This window comes from Fringilla coelebs (assembly GCF_963513975.1).
Source record: "Fringilla coelebs genome assembly, chromosome: Z".
Lineage (NCBI taxonomy): Eukaryota > Metazoa > Chordata > Aves > Passeriformes > Fringillidae > Fringilla > Fringilla coelebs.
Window position 1 is genome coordinate 19,810,365 of NC_140031.1, and position 15,605 is coordinate 19,825,969.

General features: G+C 38.8%; 1 protein-coding gene across 2 annotated transcripts in view; it reads left to right on the forward strand.

The window, feature by feature from the left end:
* The window catches only part of ZSWIM6 (zinc finger SWIM-type containing 6), a gene marked incomplete at its 5' end in the record, with an annotated part of 105,460 nt that extends 90,489 nt beyond the window's left edge, over positions 1-14,971 (forward strand). For both annotated transcript variants that reach the window (XM_084224911.1, XM_084224910.1), the window contains 6 exons: positions 923-1,183; positions 4,913-5,048; positions 9,563-9,720; positions 10,247-10,410; positions 12,185-12,266; positions 14,102-14,971. In XM_084224911.1, the coding sequence (XP_084081037.1) occupies positions 923-1,183; positions 4,913-5,048; positions 9,563-9,720; positions 10,247-10,410; positions 12,185-12,266; positions 14,102-14,964 (1,664 nt within the window). In that variant the 3' untranslated portion in view covers positions 14,965-14,971. The remainder of the gene's footprint in view (positions 1-922; positions 1,184-4,912; positions 5,049-9,562; positions 9,721-10,246; positions 10,411-12,184; positions 12,267-14,101) is intronic.
* Between the last annotated feature and the right edge of the window lie 634 nt (positions 14,972-15,605).

The window sequence follows — 15,605 nt, forward strand, 5'->3', positions numbered from 1 at the left end:
TCCTACCCACCAGTTCTGGAGAAACTTTCAATTAAAAAATTTGGAAATCAGATTCTCCGCTGTTATTAAAAAACCAAAGCAACCCCATGGAATAAAAATACTGTGTGCTGAAAAGTAACTTCCTTTTGTACACACACATGCAATTTTCCAAGTGCATTCAGCCTTTCCATTTTTTGCAGTTGCCCATCTCCTTACATCTGACAACTACAACTTTTTGTTTCCAAATTAGGCTGTAAAATGCTGCAAGCTGAAATAGCATTTTGTCATTTGTTGTGTCTGTGAAGTGCCAGATGAATTTATAGCACTCTTAAAAACAGTTTATGGCTTGGCCTGTGTGGGATTTGCTTGTAATTGTTGCTAAAAGTAGGACTTCTAATGTTAACAATATGCATTTTTATCATAAGCACAAGTGTAACAAGTTAAAAGCCTGAAAAGAGTACTAGGAAACAGCATGTATTAAAGGTGAGGAGTTCCTGGGCCTATTGTATTTGCACAATTCTAATAACTTAACTGATTCCTAAATAGGTGTAAAAGCACTTTTCCCTTCCTCTTGCACACCAGAGCTTTAAGGAAATACAGAAATGGGTAGGGAAAGAAATTGGAATGGATCTTACAATTTTGTCCTCATTAACACAAAGTGGGAGGAGCTGCCTTTTTAAAAATTGTGCAGTTTAGAAATGAAAACTTTTATTTTTACTTGAATGGATTATTTAAAACCAAATTATTTTTGTGTATTTCTGCTATTTGGAATCAGATTATGTATTTTAGATTGGAGTGTTGTATTTTTAAACTAGCTAATGATTTAAATAATTCTGAAATAGTAATACAAACAGTGGAAGCATTTGTGAATGTGGCATTGTTGGCAGATTATGGGTTAAAATGGTTTGCTGATGTGTTTTTCTTTCTGTGTCACCCCTTACAGAGAACCTGGGGCAATGCAAATCTCTTGAGTACCAGCACCTGCCTGCACACAAGTTCCTAGAAGAAGGGGAATCTTACTTAACGCTGGCTGTGGAAGTAGCATTAATAGGGCTGGGACAGCAGCGAATAATGCCAGATGGCTTGTATGCACAAGAGAAGGTTTGTCGAAATGAGGAGCAGCTCATTTCTAAGCTACAAGAAATTGAATTGGATGATACACTGGTGAAGATTTTTCGAAAACAAGCAGTCTTCCTATTAGAAGGTAGCTGAACATAGATGCTAAATGCTTCTCTAAACTGTCTGCACTTACACAAGTACACAGAACTAGTGTTCCTGCAGAAAGTGCCTTACATGTTTCAGATGGGTTTTTTTGCTTAGAACTCCATGAAAGTTTTATCAAGTCTCTTACGAGAATTGCTGTGCTTTAGATATCATGTGACTGCAGAGATAAGGCATATACTGACCTATAAACCTTTTGAATACACTTTGTTCTTTACTTTTGTTGCATGTGGTAATCTCAATAACCTCATTATACACTCCAGGCTAACTATTGTATAGTACAGATATCAGTTATCAACACTTCCCAGATACCAAAATTCTATCTATTCCTTGTATTCTGTGAAAGGAACTATATTGGCAGCTTTATAAATGTATGAAGATTTTGACCATTGTGCCAAAGTGAAGAGCTCAGAAAATTCACAGGTAATAGCTGAGACAGAAATGCAACGTTTTATTTGTGAAAATAAAGAATATTACTTGCCTTTGAAGTTTATGTCATAGGTGGAATCTCAATTATTCGGTCAAATATTGTGTCTTTGGGTCTGGTCTTGTGCATAAGTTATGACCATGACTCACCATTTATGTTTTGGAATTAGGCAGTGTTGAAATAACATCTGTACATGGAAGTGTGTACTTTTGCCTTAACTTTGAGATAGGCTTAACGTGTAGCACTTAAGCACGTGTTCAGAGAGTGATGGTCAGGGGTTCCAAGGTTGTCTTTCTGGTTTTTGTTCTTTTTGAATGGAAGAAAAAACAACTGGGGAAAAAATTAGCCAAAGGCATAATCCAGGTGTTTGAAGTCTGGGTGGGACACCCAGATTTTGAGTGTATGCGCTTGTTGGTTTCACAACAGTCAGGTTTATGGAAGAGGTACAATATATTGCTTAGGGTTCCCAGCTTTAAGTCAGCGTTTTTGCCTAGTTTTGAAACTGTAGAGAAGCTGCGACACAGGGAAAGTTTCCATTGTGGTGTATCTGTATTGCTGCTTTATGGCCTTTTGACAAGAAAAGCTACTGTCTCAATCTAATTATTAGCATGCAGGATTCCTCTGCATTATAATATCAGTATGCTGCATCTGTTTACTGGTAAGGATGCTTTATGAGAAAAAGCCAGGATTTCTCTGACATACTCTCCAATAATTCAGTTTACTACTTTGATCACTGAAATTCTTTTTATGTTTTCTTAGAGTAGTAAAGAATTGATCATAGCAGGAAGTCTGCTAATAAAACTGCCTAAAAATTGCCATTGTGAGCAATGTGCAGCAGTTGTCTTGCATTAGTGTGTGATGAGAAATCTGGCTTTTCTGCAGTAGCTTCAGTTTGCTCCAGGTTAGGCAGAAACTGCCAGTTTACATGGAGGAAAAGCTGTGCAGTGATTCAAGGTGCTGATCATACCAATTGTGAGTTTTTAGTTGAAACTCGGTAGATACAATAAAGAAAACTTAATCCAATATTAAGCTGATTTCTATGCTGTTAATGCAGATTAATGCATGCTGTGTGTAGCTACCATTTGAGTGTGTGGGAAAGGAAAACATAAGACTGTTTTGCAAGAACTTGACTGCTAAGTTAATGGCAAAATATATTTTCATATAAATTCTTTGTCATGTGTTCTTTGTGTCCTAACTGAGTTTCTGACTGCACCACCAACTGGCAAACATACATGAAATTGCTTCTTTCATTCAAACAATGCCAGCTAGATTTGAATGGCTTTCAGCTTCATTTCAAATGGTTATGAGACACGCTGTCTCTTACTAAATCGTCTTTGACATTTACTTTGCAATCAGCCTTGGTCTTTAGAAATGCCCACCTATGGAGCTCAGAATTTTTTCATGCCTAGTGATTTCTATCCTTGTATGTTGTGCTGAGGCAGCAGTCAAAAACATTGCTGAAACAGAAGTGCACTCACACATCCATCCATCCATCCATCCATCCATCCATCCATCCATCCATCCATCCATCCATCCATCCATCCATCCATCGTGTGATGAGTTGGAGTCTTAGTAGTAGTAGTAGTAGCTTCTGGGACTGCTGAGTGCTATCTCTGCAATAATTGTCCAGTAACGTTTAATACGAGATTCTTATTTTGTATCTCACTGCATTTAATGCCTGAACGTTTTGGCGCTGAAGTCAGAAACTGTTTGACATAGCTTTCCTATTAACAGGAATAACAGTCTTAAGTGTGCAGGAAAAAATGTAGAAATAGGATTCTTAGGCACTGTGAACATTTGAAACTCAGCAAGTAAATTGTTGCTTTTAATTTTGTTGTTGTCTATCATGATGGTGTTGTTATCAAATTGAAATCTACACCTTACTGAGTGAGAAAAATCCATTGCCTTAATAATAGAGATCGTTTTCACATAAATAAAATAGAAATTTTAAAATCATGTGGGTATACTGGACTAACAGCCAGCTTTGGTGCATGATCTGACCTTGTGTTCATCATCGCAGAACTGGTCAGGTTGAAAAAGACTAATAGTACTGTTAAGTCCAGCCATTAAGCTACCCACCGCTATCTTCACTACTAAACCATGTTCCTAAGTGGCTATCCACACTTGATTTGGACACTTTCAATGATGGTGATTCCACCACTGCCCTGGGCAACCTATTCCAATGCCTGACCATCCTTTCAGTTAAGAAGTTTTTCCTGATATCCAGTCTAAACCTGATTGTGCCTGGCACAATCTGAAGCCATTTCCTTTCATCGTGTCTCTGGTTGTCTGGAGCTTTTCAGGCAGGGATAGAGAATCATTAGGCCTCCCCTGAGCCTCCTTATTTCCAGGATAAACAGCCCAAGTTCCCTCAGCTACTTCTCAGGACTTGTGCTGCATACCCTGCCCCAGCTCTGTTGCCCTTCTCTGGACTCTCTCCAGCTCCTCAGTGTCTTTCTTGGAGTGATGGACCAGAGCTGGACACAGCACTTGAGGTGTGGCCTCACCAGTGCCCAGCACAGAGGGACAATGCCTGCTGTGGTCCTGCTGATCCAAGCCAGGGTGCCATTGGCCTTCTTGGCCACCTGGGCACACCTTGACTCATGTCACCAGCACCTTGAGGTCCTTTTCCACTGAGCAGCTTCCCGGTTACTCTGTTCCCAGCCTGTGGAGCTGCCTGGGGTTGTTGTGACCCAAGGGTGGGACCTGGGACTTGAGTCATGACTGCATCCAGACCAAAGGGTTATTTAAATGCCAATGTCAGGTGAGATATTTGAGGGACCATGTGCTGCTGTGGTGAATAGTAATGTAATTTCAATTAAAAATACAGATTTTTCTATGGTCATCGTTCTTTTTTTTCCTGGTGAATTTGTGATGAAGCAGTGGCACATTGACAGGATGCATGGGTATTGATGTGCATAATATAACTGTGTGGAGGCAGAGCTAGGATTATGACTTTCTGTTTTTGCATACCAGGCTTGCTGAATGAGTCCCATGAAGTACTGTAACCATTCTGTCGTTCGTATGGCAGTGTGCTTAGTATTACACAATTTGCAGTGTGTCTTGTTTTCCTAAATAATATATGGTATTTTATATAACTGTAACACATTGTGTATATATGATGTGTTATCTGTTTCAATGAAAATAGCTATGTAACCACCTTTTGTGCAGGAGGCTATGTCTTTGAATACCTCTTCTAGCTAAAGGTGTACTGAATGCTTTTAAAGGTTCAGAAGTTGGGGTCTAGCAGTTTGTAAAGGCTGATATTGTTTCTTTTTCCCGCAGGTGGACCATACAGTGGCTTAGGTGAAGTCATCCATCGGGAGAGTGTTCCAATGCACACATTTGCCAAGTATCTCTTCACCTCTCTCCTACCTCATGATGCTGAATTGGCATACAAAACTGCACTGAGAGCCATGCGGTACGTATTCATGAGTCATCTAAAAAGAGCACGAGTAATAGATGCGGAAAGGGGGAAAAGGTTTGGCAGTCAAGACCTAGTCTCTTTTTGTACAATATGCATTCTTCCATTCAAGGAGTCAAGGAAGTACTGTTTTGGTTCTGTCATCTATAAAAGTAAATGGTATTTGTAGTAACTATATTGTAATAATTTATAAATGTCCAATTAATATTTATTTATACTTGTAAAACAGGCTTTTCTGTTTCAGATACTTCTAGAACCCCACACCTGGGGCACAAGATTTTGTGTTATAAAGCCACTTTGGTATATGAATTCTCCCACCCATTTGGTTGTGTGTGCATGATGATATTGGTAATGAAATAAGGAAAGAGGTATTTTACCATAAGTCTCAGGATTGTTTGCTGCTTAATCTGCTTAGCAGGACAACTTGTTTCACTTCCATTTTATAAATTGACTTTATAAATTGACTCCCAGCAATAGATTTGAGTAGTGTGGTCAGAGCCTGTACATTGTTTAGTGCTTTATAACATCTTAGCCTCTTCTGGGTGAATGTTGGGATCTAAATGGAGTACGTCCAATGACAGAAAAATATCTGGTTTGCATCCCATTTGTCTTCAGTAATCAGGAAAAAGCTGTTTCTCGGGCAGTGTTGTGTGTGCTGTCTCAGGACAGGTCAGACTGGTAATGATATCTAAGAAAATATTTCTGAACAAGTTTTCCAGGACCTAAACGCATCAGTGATAAAACTGTTGTTACACAGAGTTCAGGGAAGAAAGTGATCCTGTCTGAATTGTCTGCTCACTAACAAGAACCTAGTAGTTGATGGTTGGCAAAGAATAGCCACAGCTGAATACTAAGAGCAGTCAAGTCTTAGATTATAGAAAAGAAAAAATGTTGAGTTTTCCTGGTCATTATCACCAAGCATGATTGCACAGTGACTGAAGGACTTGCTATCCACATGATGAGTATTTAGCTTCATCAAACAAGTTGTGTCTGTATGGTTTGGAGGTGTTTATTCTGGAGCTACTCTCTCCTAAAAGCTAAATAGGGAGAAAATAATTCTTGTGTTTGAAGGACTAAATGGGAGGCCCTGCATAGGAGCAAAATATAGCTGTCAGTTTAAGCCAAAGGTCTGCTTAGCCTGCTGGAATTTTTCTGCCTCCAAGAGGGTCTAGTAAATGGATGTTATGGGAAGAGTCTTAAAAATGTGAGGAGTGACCATGCATGCTTGCTGGTTACAATTAGCATTTTAGGAAATAGATTGAGAAGACAAAACTACATTACTGATGAACTATTGAGATTATTCAAATGTGTGATCAGAAAGCTACTTGTGCCACTTAGTTTTGCTAAGTTTGCTAGTCTTCTTTTATCTCAAGGTAAGTACATGAATTACTGATTATATCAGAACAGGATGATAGTACAAAATTTGGTACGTGGATTTTTTTGGTTGGTTTTGTTTTGTTTAATTTTTGGTTTTTTTGGTTGGTTTGATTGTCTTTGGTGTGGTTTTGGTTTTTTTTTAAGGAAAAATGTTAATAAGACATACTTGTCTTGTATTTACTTTCAGTTACTACCACAATGTCTCAAGAGGTAGTTTGAATGGATTTTTACTCCTTAAACTAAGCTATTGAAATGATCCTCCAAAGCTGAAGCAACTTTCGTGACTGCATCAGTGAAAATGGAGCTGATATGCAGTTTTGTTTGAACAAGGATTTGCCCAGAAACCAGTCTGGTTTTCTGAAATTTCTGAAAACTTCTGAAAACTTCTCTTTTGGAAGTTTCCTTTCTCAACTAGAAAAATAAACAAGACACTGAAAGATCCAAATGATGAAATCTCCAGTTTGTCTTGGGTAGCTCCAGCCCTCATTTGCTATAAAGCTGTCATCTCAACCAAATAAATTACTTCTTAAATAGACCAGTATAAGAAAGAATTGTCCTTTTGTTTGCATCTGGTGAAATCACAGGGACATCAGTGCAATTAGGGCTATCTTCCCTCCATAGCCATTTTTTCATCACTTTATAAAACAGATGAAGGTTCAGCCCTAGACAGTAATCTTTCTTTTTGCAGTTTGATATTTGGCACTCTTCAGAAATGTGGGCTGCTATCTTGAGCAGTAGTGGTGGCAGATTTAGATGCTTTCTATTCCATGTCTGTCTGCATTCTTTGCACTTCTTAAATTCTCCTGAAGAAGGATGATTATTCTTTCCATTCACACCAGAATGTTAGTTCAGTGAATAAAGGACTCCCAATACAAACCAAATAAAAAAGTAATGTAATACTGCCTTGAGGAGACAAGAGTAAAGCAAACATGAAGATTGAATGTCTGTCTCATGGCTGAGAAGTTGAATGGGTCAGAAGATAAAAACTTGAGCATTTTTTCTTCCATGGGAGGGAGGAAGTGGCTGTGACGAGGACAGAAATCCCATATGGAAGTTTGTAAAGGTGTTGCATGGAAATCTCTACAGCTGTTCATGCTTTTAGGAGTGAAGCATATCTCTTTTCTCACATTTATTAAAGAAATTAATTTCACAAGACCCCTGGTAGTTGCTCTTAAGATAGAAGTGTTCCGTGTCAGTCTGCATACAAGTCTACATGGGTCAATTACCCATGGCAGCTCAGGAGTATTTAACCTTTCTGTATTCAAAAATACCTGTTGCTGTTTAATTTTTTGAGTTGTATTTTAGTGTATGGAACACTTAATATGAAATAAATGGAAACTCAGACCAGAAAGCCTTTCATGTATGCACCTCAGGTCTGCAAGGACAGGGTGGTGTAATTCTTGATGGTCACTTCTATCTAGTTTTCTGCTTGCAGGACTGAAACATATGGAGCATAGCTTTGGAGAATGTGGATCTGCAGTTGACTGCTCACTTGGAATCTGTGAATGTTTGGCTTAGTTTGGTTTGATCCTTTGTTAAGCCTGAATTTCAGCCAGGCTTCGGGACCCAGACTTTAATGGTGATGTTTATTCACAAGGTAGCTTTGCTAAAACCTAACTAAGTAATTGATGTTTCAAAGGGGGAAAAAAAGTTAAGAATGCTAAATCTATGTGTGGTTTTCTGGTGTTCCCTAACCTTGCCAAAATTGTGTGAAAGCCACCAATTCACAAGAGCACATCTTTTCACAGCAAAAGCGCACAGAAGCTGGCAGTTAAATGCGAAGTGACAAAGGTTTCTCCAAAACAGCCTTACTTTCATGATTTTTGGCTGTTTACTCTTACTCAAAACCTACTAATCCCTTTCTTAATTTAATAGCTAGGATCTTTTCTGTTCATTGAAGCTATCTTATAATGTACCTCTGCAGACTCACTCCATGCTTGGAAAAAATCAGCTTAGAATATGTTTATGAAGAGGTGTCTTTGTGGTGCTGGAGAATAGATTTACTTGATACAAGGGGTTTTTTCCTATTTTCGTGCACTTATATGTGTGTGATAGTTATTTGGGTGGTGTGTTGTATTTTTAAGTGCCTGCTAGATGCCTTTCTGTATGTTCAAAATTACCGTTCTTCGTGAATTCTTAAATATATGATTATACTGTATTATTATTTTACTAATATATCATATGCTTCAGGACTCTAAAAAAAAAAAAAAAACCTGATGGAACTCAAATCCATCTTAATGTGGAAAAAACCCCAAAACAGCATACTCCACAACTGCTTACAGAACTTAGGTATTTATTTAAATATAAGAAATTGTAACTTACATTTAGATGGGCTTATTCTATAAGAAATAGTCTATCACTGGAAAAACACAATGCATTGGATTTTCAATGTTCAGTAGTTGCAGTTTTGTGAAAAGAGATGGAACTTCCTTGATCCTCACAGATCACTTCCTTCTCAAAAATCACAGGCATATGAAAGCTGGTAGAAACAGACCTCAGATACAAAGACAAACAGATACTAAGAGACATCAAGAAGCTAAGCCCTGGAAAAGCTTTTCTTCTGGACATGGCCTTATTACTATTTCTTTAACCATTCATATGCTGAAACTATCTGTATTGAAAAATAGCCTATTTTTGTTTACTTCTATTTTTTGTACTGACATTTATAGCATAGCTGATGTACTGTCAGTATTTAGTGTATTGGAGGGGCAGTAAGGCTATAGCTTTGCTGCGGGCTGCCATTTGGATTGTAGTAGTCAACAACACGTTAATTTGAATTTAAGTATGAATGCTCCTTGTTGGGTAAGGCTGTTGTTGATTGATGAATACTTGATGAGCAAATGGAGTCTGAAAGTCATATTAAAGGAAACTTCTCTGTCACTGCTGTTTGGGACCACCCTAACATCTGATTAGGGTACATTAGAAAATTCTGGTAGGTTAAAAATGCCTATTGATATAGGAAAGTTTGAACTTTTGAGATTTCCCAAGAAGAGAAGTGGTTTTCCAGGTTTTTTTTCTGAACGGAAAAAGCATATTTCATAGACAATACCAAGTATTCTTGCAGCTTTAGTTTAGCTCCTGAACAACCAAATGTAATAGTGGTTTAATGAAAGAGGATTTCTTTCTTATTTCAGGTTGCTGGTACTGGAATCCACAGCTCCTTCAGGAGACTTGTCCCGCCCTCACCACATTGCATCTGTTGTTCCAAACCGGTATCCCCGCTGGTTCACCCTAAGTCATATCGAATCCCAGCAGTGTGAGCTGGCATCAACCATGCTAACAGCAGCCAAAGGTACATTGCGGTCAGTTACGTGCTCAGCTAAATGTGTGCTTTTAATATTGCATGGGTAAACGGATCATAAAACTCAGGCTTAGGAGTCCAGATCACAGTCTGGCAATAGTTTGAAATGGGCGCAACAAACTGAACTGGCTTAAATCTGTCATGTAACTTTCTAGCATAGTAGTTAATTCAGTTATCTGGTAGCTAGATGAGCTTAGTACAAGGCTGATGAGACAGCTTTTTATTCTCCTGTCACATGACATTGACTGTGAGACACAGAAGTGGACAAGTCCGTTCTAAAATTCACAAATCAGGGTGACTTTTGGCCCTGTGCTGCATTAACACCCTCAGATAGAGCAGTTTGTGGTCTCTTATATCTCTCATTCATTAGCAATTTAATTATAGAAGGTTTCTGAAAACAGAGTGTGTGTAATTGAAACAACATACTATTGCATAGCAATGTCAGGCTCAAATATAATGGATCTCTGAATGTTTTGAGAGCTTGTTCCGTTTTGGTGATTCTGTTTACACCTTGCAGGTGATGTTCGGAGACTGGAAACAGTGTTAGAATCCATCCAGAAAAATATCCACTCCTCATCACACATCTTCAAACTTGCCCAGGATGCATTTAAAATAGCAACACTCATGGACAGCTTGCCAGACATAACTCTTCTGAAAGTTTCTCTAGAGTTGGGTCTTCAGGTATTTCCCTAATTTGTTGCTATTACAATAGAAGAAAGAAATTTGATGCAGTGTTGGTGCATGTAGCTTTTAAGCACTGCAAAGGATACAGTCTTTGGGCTCTGTCTGGACTTGGTTTTAAGTTTTGTTTTCTACTACAAGCTTAATGTACTGATAAACACAGACCAAGAATTGGCACAGTCCCTTTGTGTCATTCACGTGGAAGATAGAGCTGGCATTTGTTGGCTGCACTCTTCTGTTCAGGGGTGAGAGAGGACCAGTGTGGTGGGTTCAGGATTTTATATAGGACTAGCTAGAAAATAACATTACTCTGCTTGCTGGAAATACCCTGTATTTTCTGTGTGGTCTTCAGGGTTTTTTCCCTTTTCTTTCTCTTCCTTTCCCCTAAATGAGACCTGATACATGCTTTTTGAAAGCCAAGGTCAACCATAATGACTGGCAGAGCATGTTGACAACAGCCTTCTCACTTCCATCAACATCCTGTACTCCACAAGCTGTGGTATAGTCAGATGCATCTGAGTGTGCTTGAGGTGTACAAGTACTGCAGATCAGTTTTCCGGCTCTGAGGAGAGACTTTGCAAGCTGAAAGGAGACAGCCAAGTAGTAAATATTACCTGACACTTTTGAATCTTAGAGATTATGCAGTTAATTTCAACAAAAACAAATATCTCCATCCCTCTTCAGGGAATTCTTTAAAAAAAAAAAAACACGTAAAGATCAGAAAACCGTTTATTACTTTGGTTCAGTAAATAAAGCTCCAAAGACTTCTGGGGAAAGGATATTTTCCCAGTTGCTTCTTATGCTGAAGAAAGGTATTAAAATCTTTAATCAAAAAGCTGAGGGTTTTCTGTATCCTTTGTTAGGCTTTCATATTTCCATGGTCACTGTGGAAATCTGTTTGTTTCATTTGCCTTAAATGTTTATGTGAGAGAGATAAAAAACCTTACAATTGACCTGTGTGTCCCAAGTTTTCATCAAGTATCATTCAATGGAAACAGCACACTTTAGATATTCATGGATACTCTTTTGTGGTTGATGACAGTGTCATCAGAATATCTTCAACACAAAATGTAGTGAAAGTAATGTCACAAACCCAACAAACTGGAACTGTTAAAGAATTTGCCCACTGTTCTGTTGCAAGCTTACCAGAGATGTTTTAAGAATCTTAAAGATTTGTTTTCCAGAAGGAAGAGGCATAGCAGTGTAATTTCCAGCAATTCCCAGCTGCGTAGTTTCTTACAGTAAGGCTTTTCCTGCAAGAAACAGTGTCAGCACTGTCTCTAGTGGCCTGCAGATGATTCCCCCTTCTTTTCTCCTCAACTTAATTGTAATTAGGTTGTCTTTGTTCAGTATCTAGTACCTGACTACTTAAAACAATTATATGCCCTGGAATATGCACCGATATACTTGTACATAGAGGGAGGCGATGTTACGTAATTTAATTTCAATAATTGGTAATTGATGGTTGGTTTTTGTTGCTTGGGAGAAGGCTTTTTTATGGGATAGGGTTTTTTCTTGCCTCCAGGTAAAACAGTCTGTCCTCTATCCTTGAAGGGTCTGCAGTTGGAATTACTCTCTGCATGCTGTTCAAAAATATCCAAACATTGTTTTTCAAATTGTTTGACATATCAGCTGAAAAAGAGGAAATGGAGTGGAGAGGGCAGGAGGCTGCCATTTTTAACTCCACTGTCTTTGAATACTTTAAAATTCCTTTCTGTTTGTCTATGGCCTGGGTTTACAATTAATTTTTATTTTGTTTGTGTTCTTTTAACAGGTGATGCGGATGACACTGTCAACGCTGAATTGGCGACGGCGGGAAATGGTGAGGTGGTTGGTAACATGTGCAACAGAAGTAGGTATGTTCTGAAATATTTCTTGTCAGCTACTCTTACAGGGCTTGATCTTCTTTGTCAACACCCAAGTTCTGCAAATGCCTCCCACTTCATGTTCTTCTCTAAAATTCCTTTGGTGAGAACACATTCTGGTAGTGATTAGTGGGTGGTTTTAGGCGCAAAGCAAGTGAGACAATAGTTGAGTAATGCAGTTGACTGCTTTCCCCCTTACTGTGGAGGTGTGCATAACCTATGGGAAGCACCCAATTGCAAATACTCAATACCCAAAATACTCAATACAGAAGTGGGAAATCTGTTCTCTCTCAAGTAGCATGTTTGGATCATTTTGGGCTTTGCTATAGATTTCTTGCATGTCTTCATGAGGCATCTCATAAACCTTCTGTGTTAAGGTTTGCCATCTTCAGAATGAGGATTCAGGGTCAGAAATTGAAGATGACTGCATTAAAAGGTGTATAGGTGTTAAAAAAAAAATCAAAAATCAGCAGCAATGCTAATGGGAACAATCTAACTACTTATGATAACGGAGCCATTTTAATTGTCAGTAAGGGTATTTCTGGAGAGGGTGTTTTTCTGTTGTATTTCTTTCTTCTTCAAATATATGAGTTGGATTGTATTGCACAGATGCTTCTTGAGTTTCAGAATTTAGGAAGATTGCTGCTGCTGTATTAATTCATTATTTGCTTTATGCTTAGCTGGCCATATATTGTTGTCAATAACATGGGGAAATAGAGCTTGCCTTTGTATGCTCTCAGCCAGAAAGTGGTTTGTGTCTGCAAATTTTCATGCAATGCTCTTGTTTTATTGCTTTTATGTCTTTGCTAAGGTAATTTTTGCTGAGGTTATCTTACAGATATTAGTGCCTAAGTATTATTTCATGCAGCTGCATCTCAGCAAATAAGATACTGGATTTAAAGTTGCTTTAAATTGGTTTACATATTCTAATAGTAGTGTCCTGTGAAGAACTTAAAATGTTGTGGAAAGTACTCTTGAGTCTTAATCAATACAGTAAAGAATCAATATGGTAATGCTGGGAATCTGTTTATTTAAATAAAGATACTGTATTCTCTGGCTATGCTGGTTTGCTGCAAATGAGTGCTGGGGTGCATGAGAAGCATTAGAGTCCTGCAGACAAAATAAAGACCTCTGTGTGTGGTTTAGGTGCGCCACAAATGTGTGTAAACTGCCTCTAGCAATAAGGCACTCCAGTTAATTCTAGGTTCAGTTTATGGAACCTGCCAGTCAGTGTTTCCTCTGGCTGTGAAACACACTGGGAATACAGTGGCACTGAGAATTATAATATCCGCTAGTTTATATTGCTCACTGTATTTCTCTCATAAGGATCTTGATGATCATGTACTTATGAATTTGATTGCTTTAAGGTGTGCTTAATAAGTTCTGCTAAGGTATACCACAGTGTTCTCTTAATAAAGCCATTTTGCCTATTTTTCACATGTGCTGTGCCTTGAGATTTACAGCGAGAAAAGAGGTTGCAATTGCCCTGGTGTGCAAGGTGAGGGCTGCTTTTGAGTGAGATAATGAGATGAAATGAGCCAGAATGTTTTACCCAAATTGTCTTAAGTAAAACAGCTCAGCTGTCACAACAGGAGATTAAAGCTTATCTTGCAGGCTACTTTTGTTACTTTCTCGGTTTATGTGGTTGCTGCAGAGTTTGTACAGTAGTCTTAGTTTTAATGTTCTTTTCTAGCCATGCTGTCTGTGAGCCCTTCTTGCTGGGATGTACTGGTAACCTCTTAGACTTTGTGGAGAGTATAATCTGCTGAACATCTCTATCTGCTGGGTTTATCACTTGTGGCTGATCCTTTCTTTCTCTCTCCCAGGTGTTTATGCACTGGATAGTATCATGCAAAATTGGTTTACACTTTTCACTCCAACAGAAGCCACTAGTATTGTTGCTACGACAGTGATGTCCAACAGCACCATTGTCCGTCTGCATCTGGACTGCCATCAGCAGGAGAAGCTGGCTGGCAGTGCTAGGACGCTTGCTCTACAGTGTGCCATGAAGGATCCTCAAAACTGTGCCCTTTCTGCACTGACCCTATGTGAAAAGGATCACATAGCTTTTGAGACTGCTTACCAAATCGTTCTAGATGCTGCTACAGCTGGCATGAGCTACTCGCAGCTTTTTACCATAGCACGATACATGGAGCACCGTGGTTACCCCATGCGGGCCTACAAGCTGGCCACTTTGGCCATGACACATCTCAACCTGAGTTACAATCAGGACACACACCCTGCCATTAATGACGTTCTCTGGGCATGTGCGCTCAGCCACTCCCTTGGGAAAAATGAGCTAGCAGCTATAATACCTCTGGTGGTCAAAAGTGTCAAGTGTGCAACAGTACTGTCGGACATTTTGCGTAGGTGTACTTTGACCACTCCTGGCATGGTGGGACTTCATGGAAGGAGGAACTCTGGTAAGCTTATGTCACTGGACAAAGCCCCTTTACGGCAGCTCTTGGATGCCACAATTGGAGCCTACATTAATACAACTCATTCACGTCTCACTCACATCAGCCCACGACACTATAGTGAGTTTATAGAGTTCCTCAGCAAGGCACGAGAGACCTTCCTAATGGCTCATGATGGTCACATCCAGTTTACACAGTTTATTGACAACCTAAAACAAATCTACAAAGGCAAAAAGAAACTGATGATGCTGGTTCGTGAACGGTTTGGTTGATGAAAATGCGTGAATGGGGGACTGGGGGGGAGGGGTGGTTTGTTTTTACTTGAGCCTGCCTTTGTATCCTTTTTAACTTAAAGAAACAGAGCCACACCGGTATTATATGTGTATAGTTATATTGAGTTTGCAAACTAAACTGTCATGTTGTGAAAGTTTGTGTGTTTAATTTTCTTTTCTTTTTTCTGTTTTGTATGAGAGAGAGGTTAAAAAAGGTTTGGTTTACACTGAGTATATGTTGTCAAGTGGCAAAAGCCCACATTGCTCTCCTGTTCTTTCTGTATACGTTCACAGCCTCAAAAACAAACATATATTGCAATGGCTTTAAAAACCAAACAAAACACCTCCATCCTGTGATAAGTACCTCGAATGGATTCAGCTTTACTCCTTTGTAACTCATCCTTACATTTCAGCATATTTAAACAAACCAACAAACGAAATACTAATAGTTAAAAGGCTGACCACGTGGCTTTGCAGTGCTGTTCATCCAGAAGCATGGCACACAATGCTTGTGCATGTGGAAACTTAGCGACTGTCAACATACATTCTCAGGGATTTATCAAAAAAATTTAAAAAAGAATGAGAGCATTTATTGTACTGTATATATATTATAGTATATGTCTGAATATTGAAAAATATAA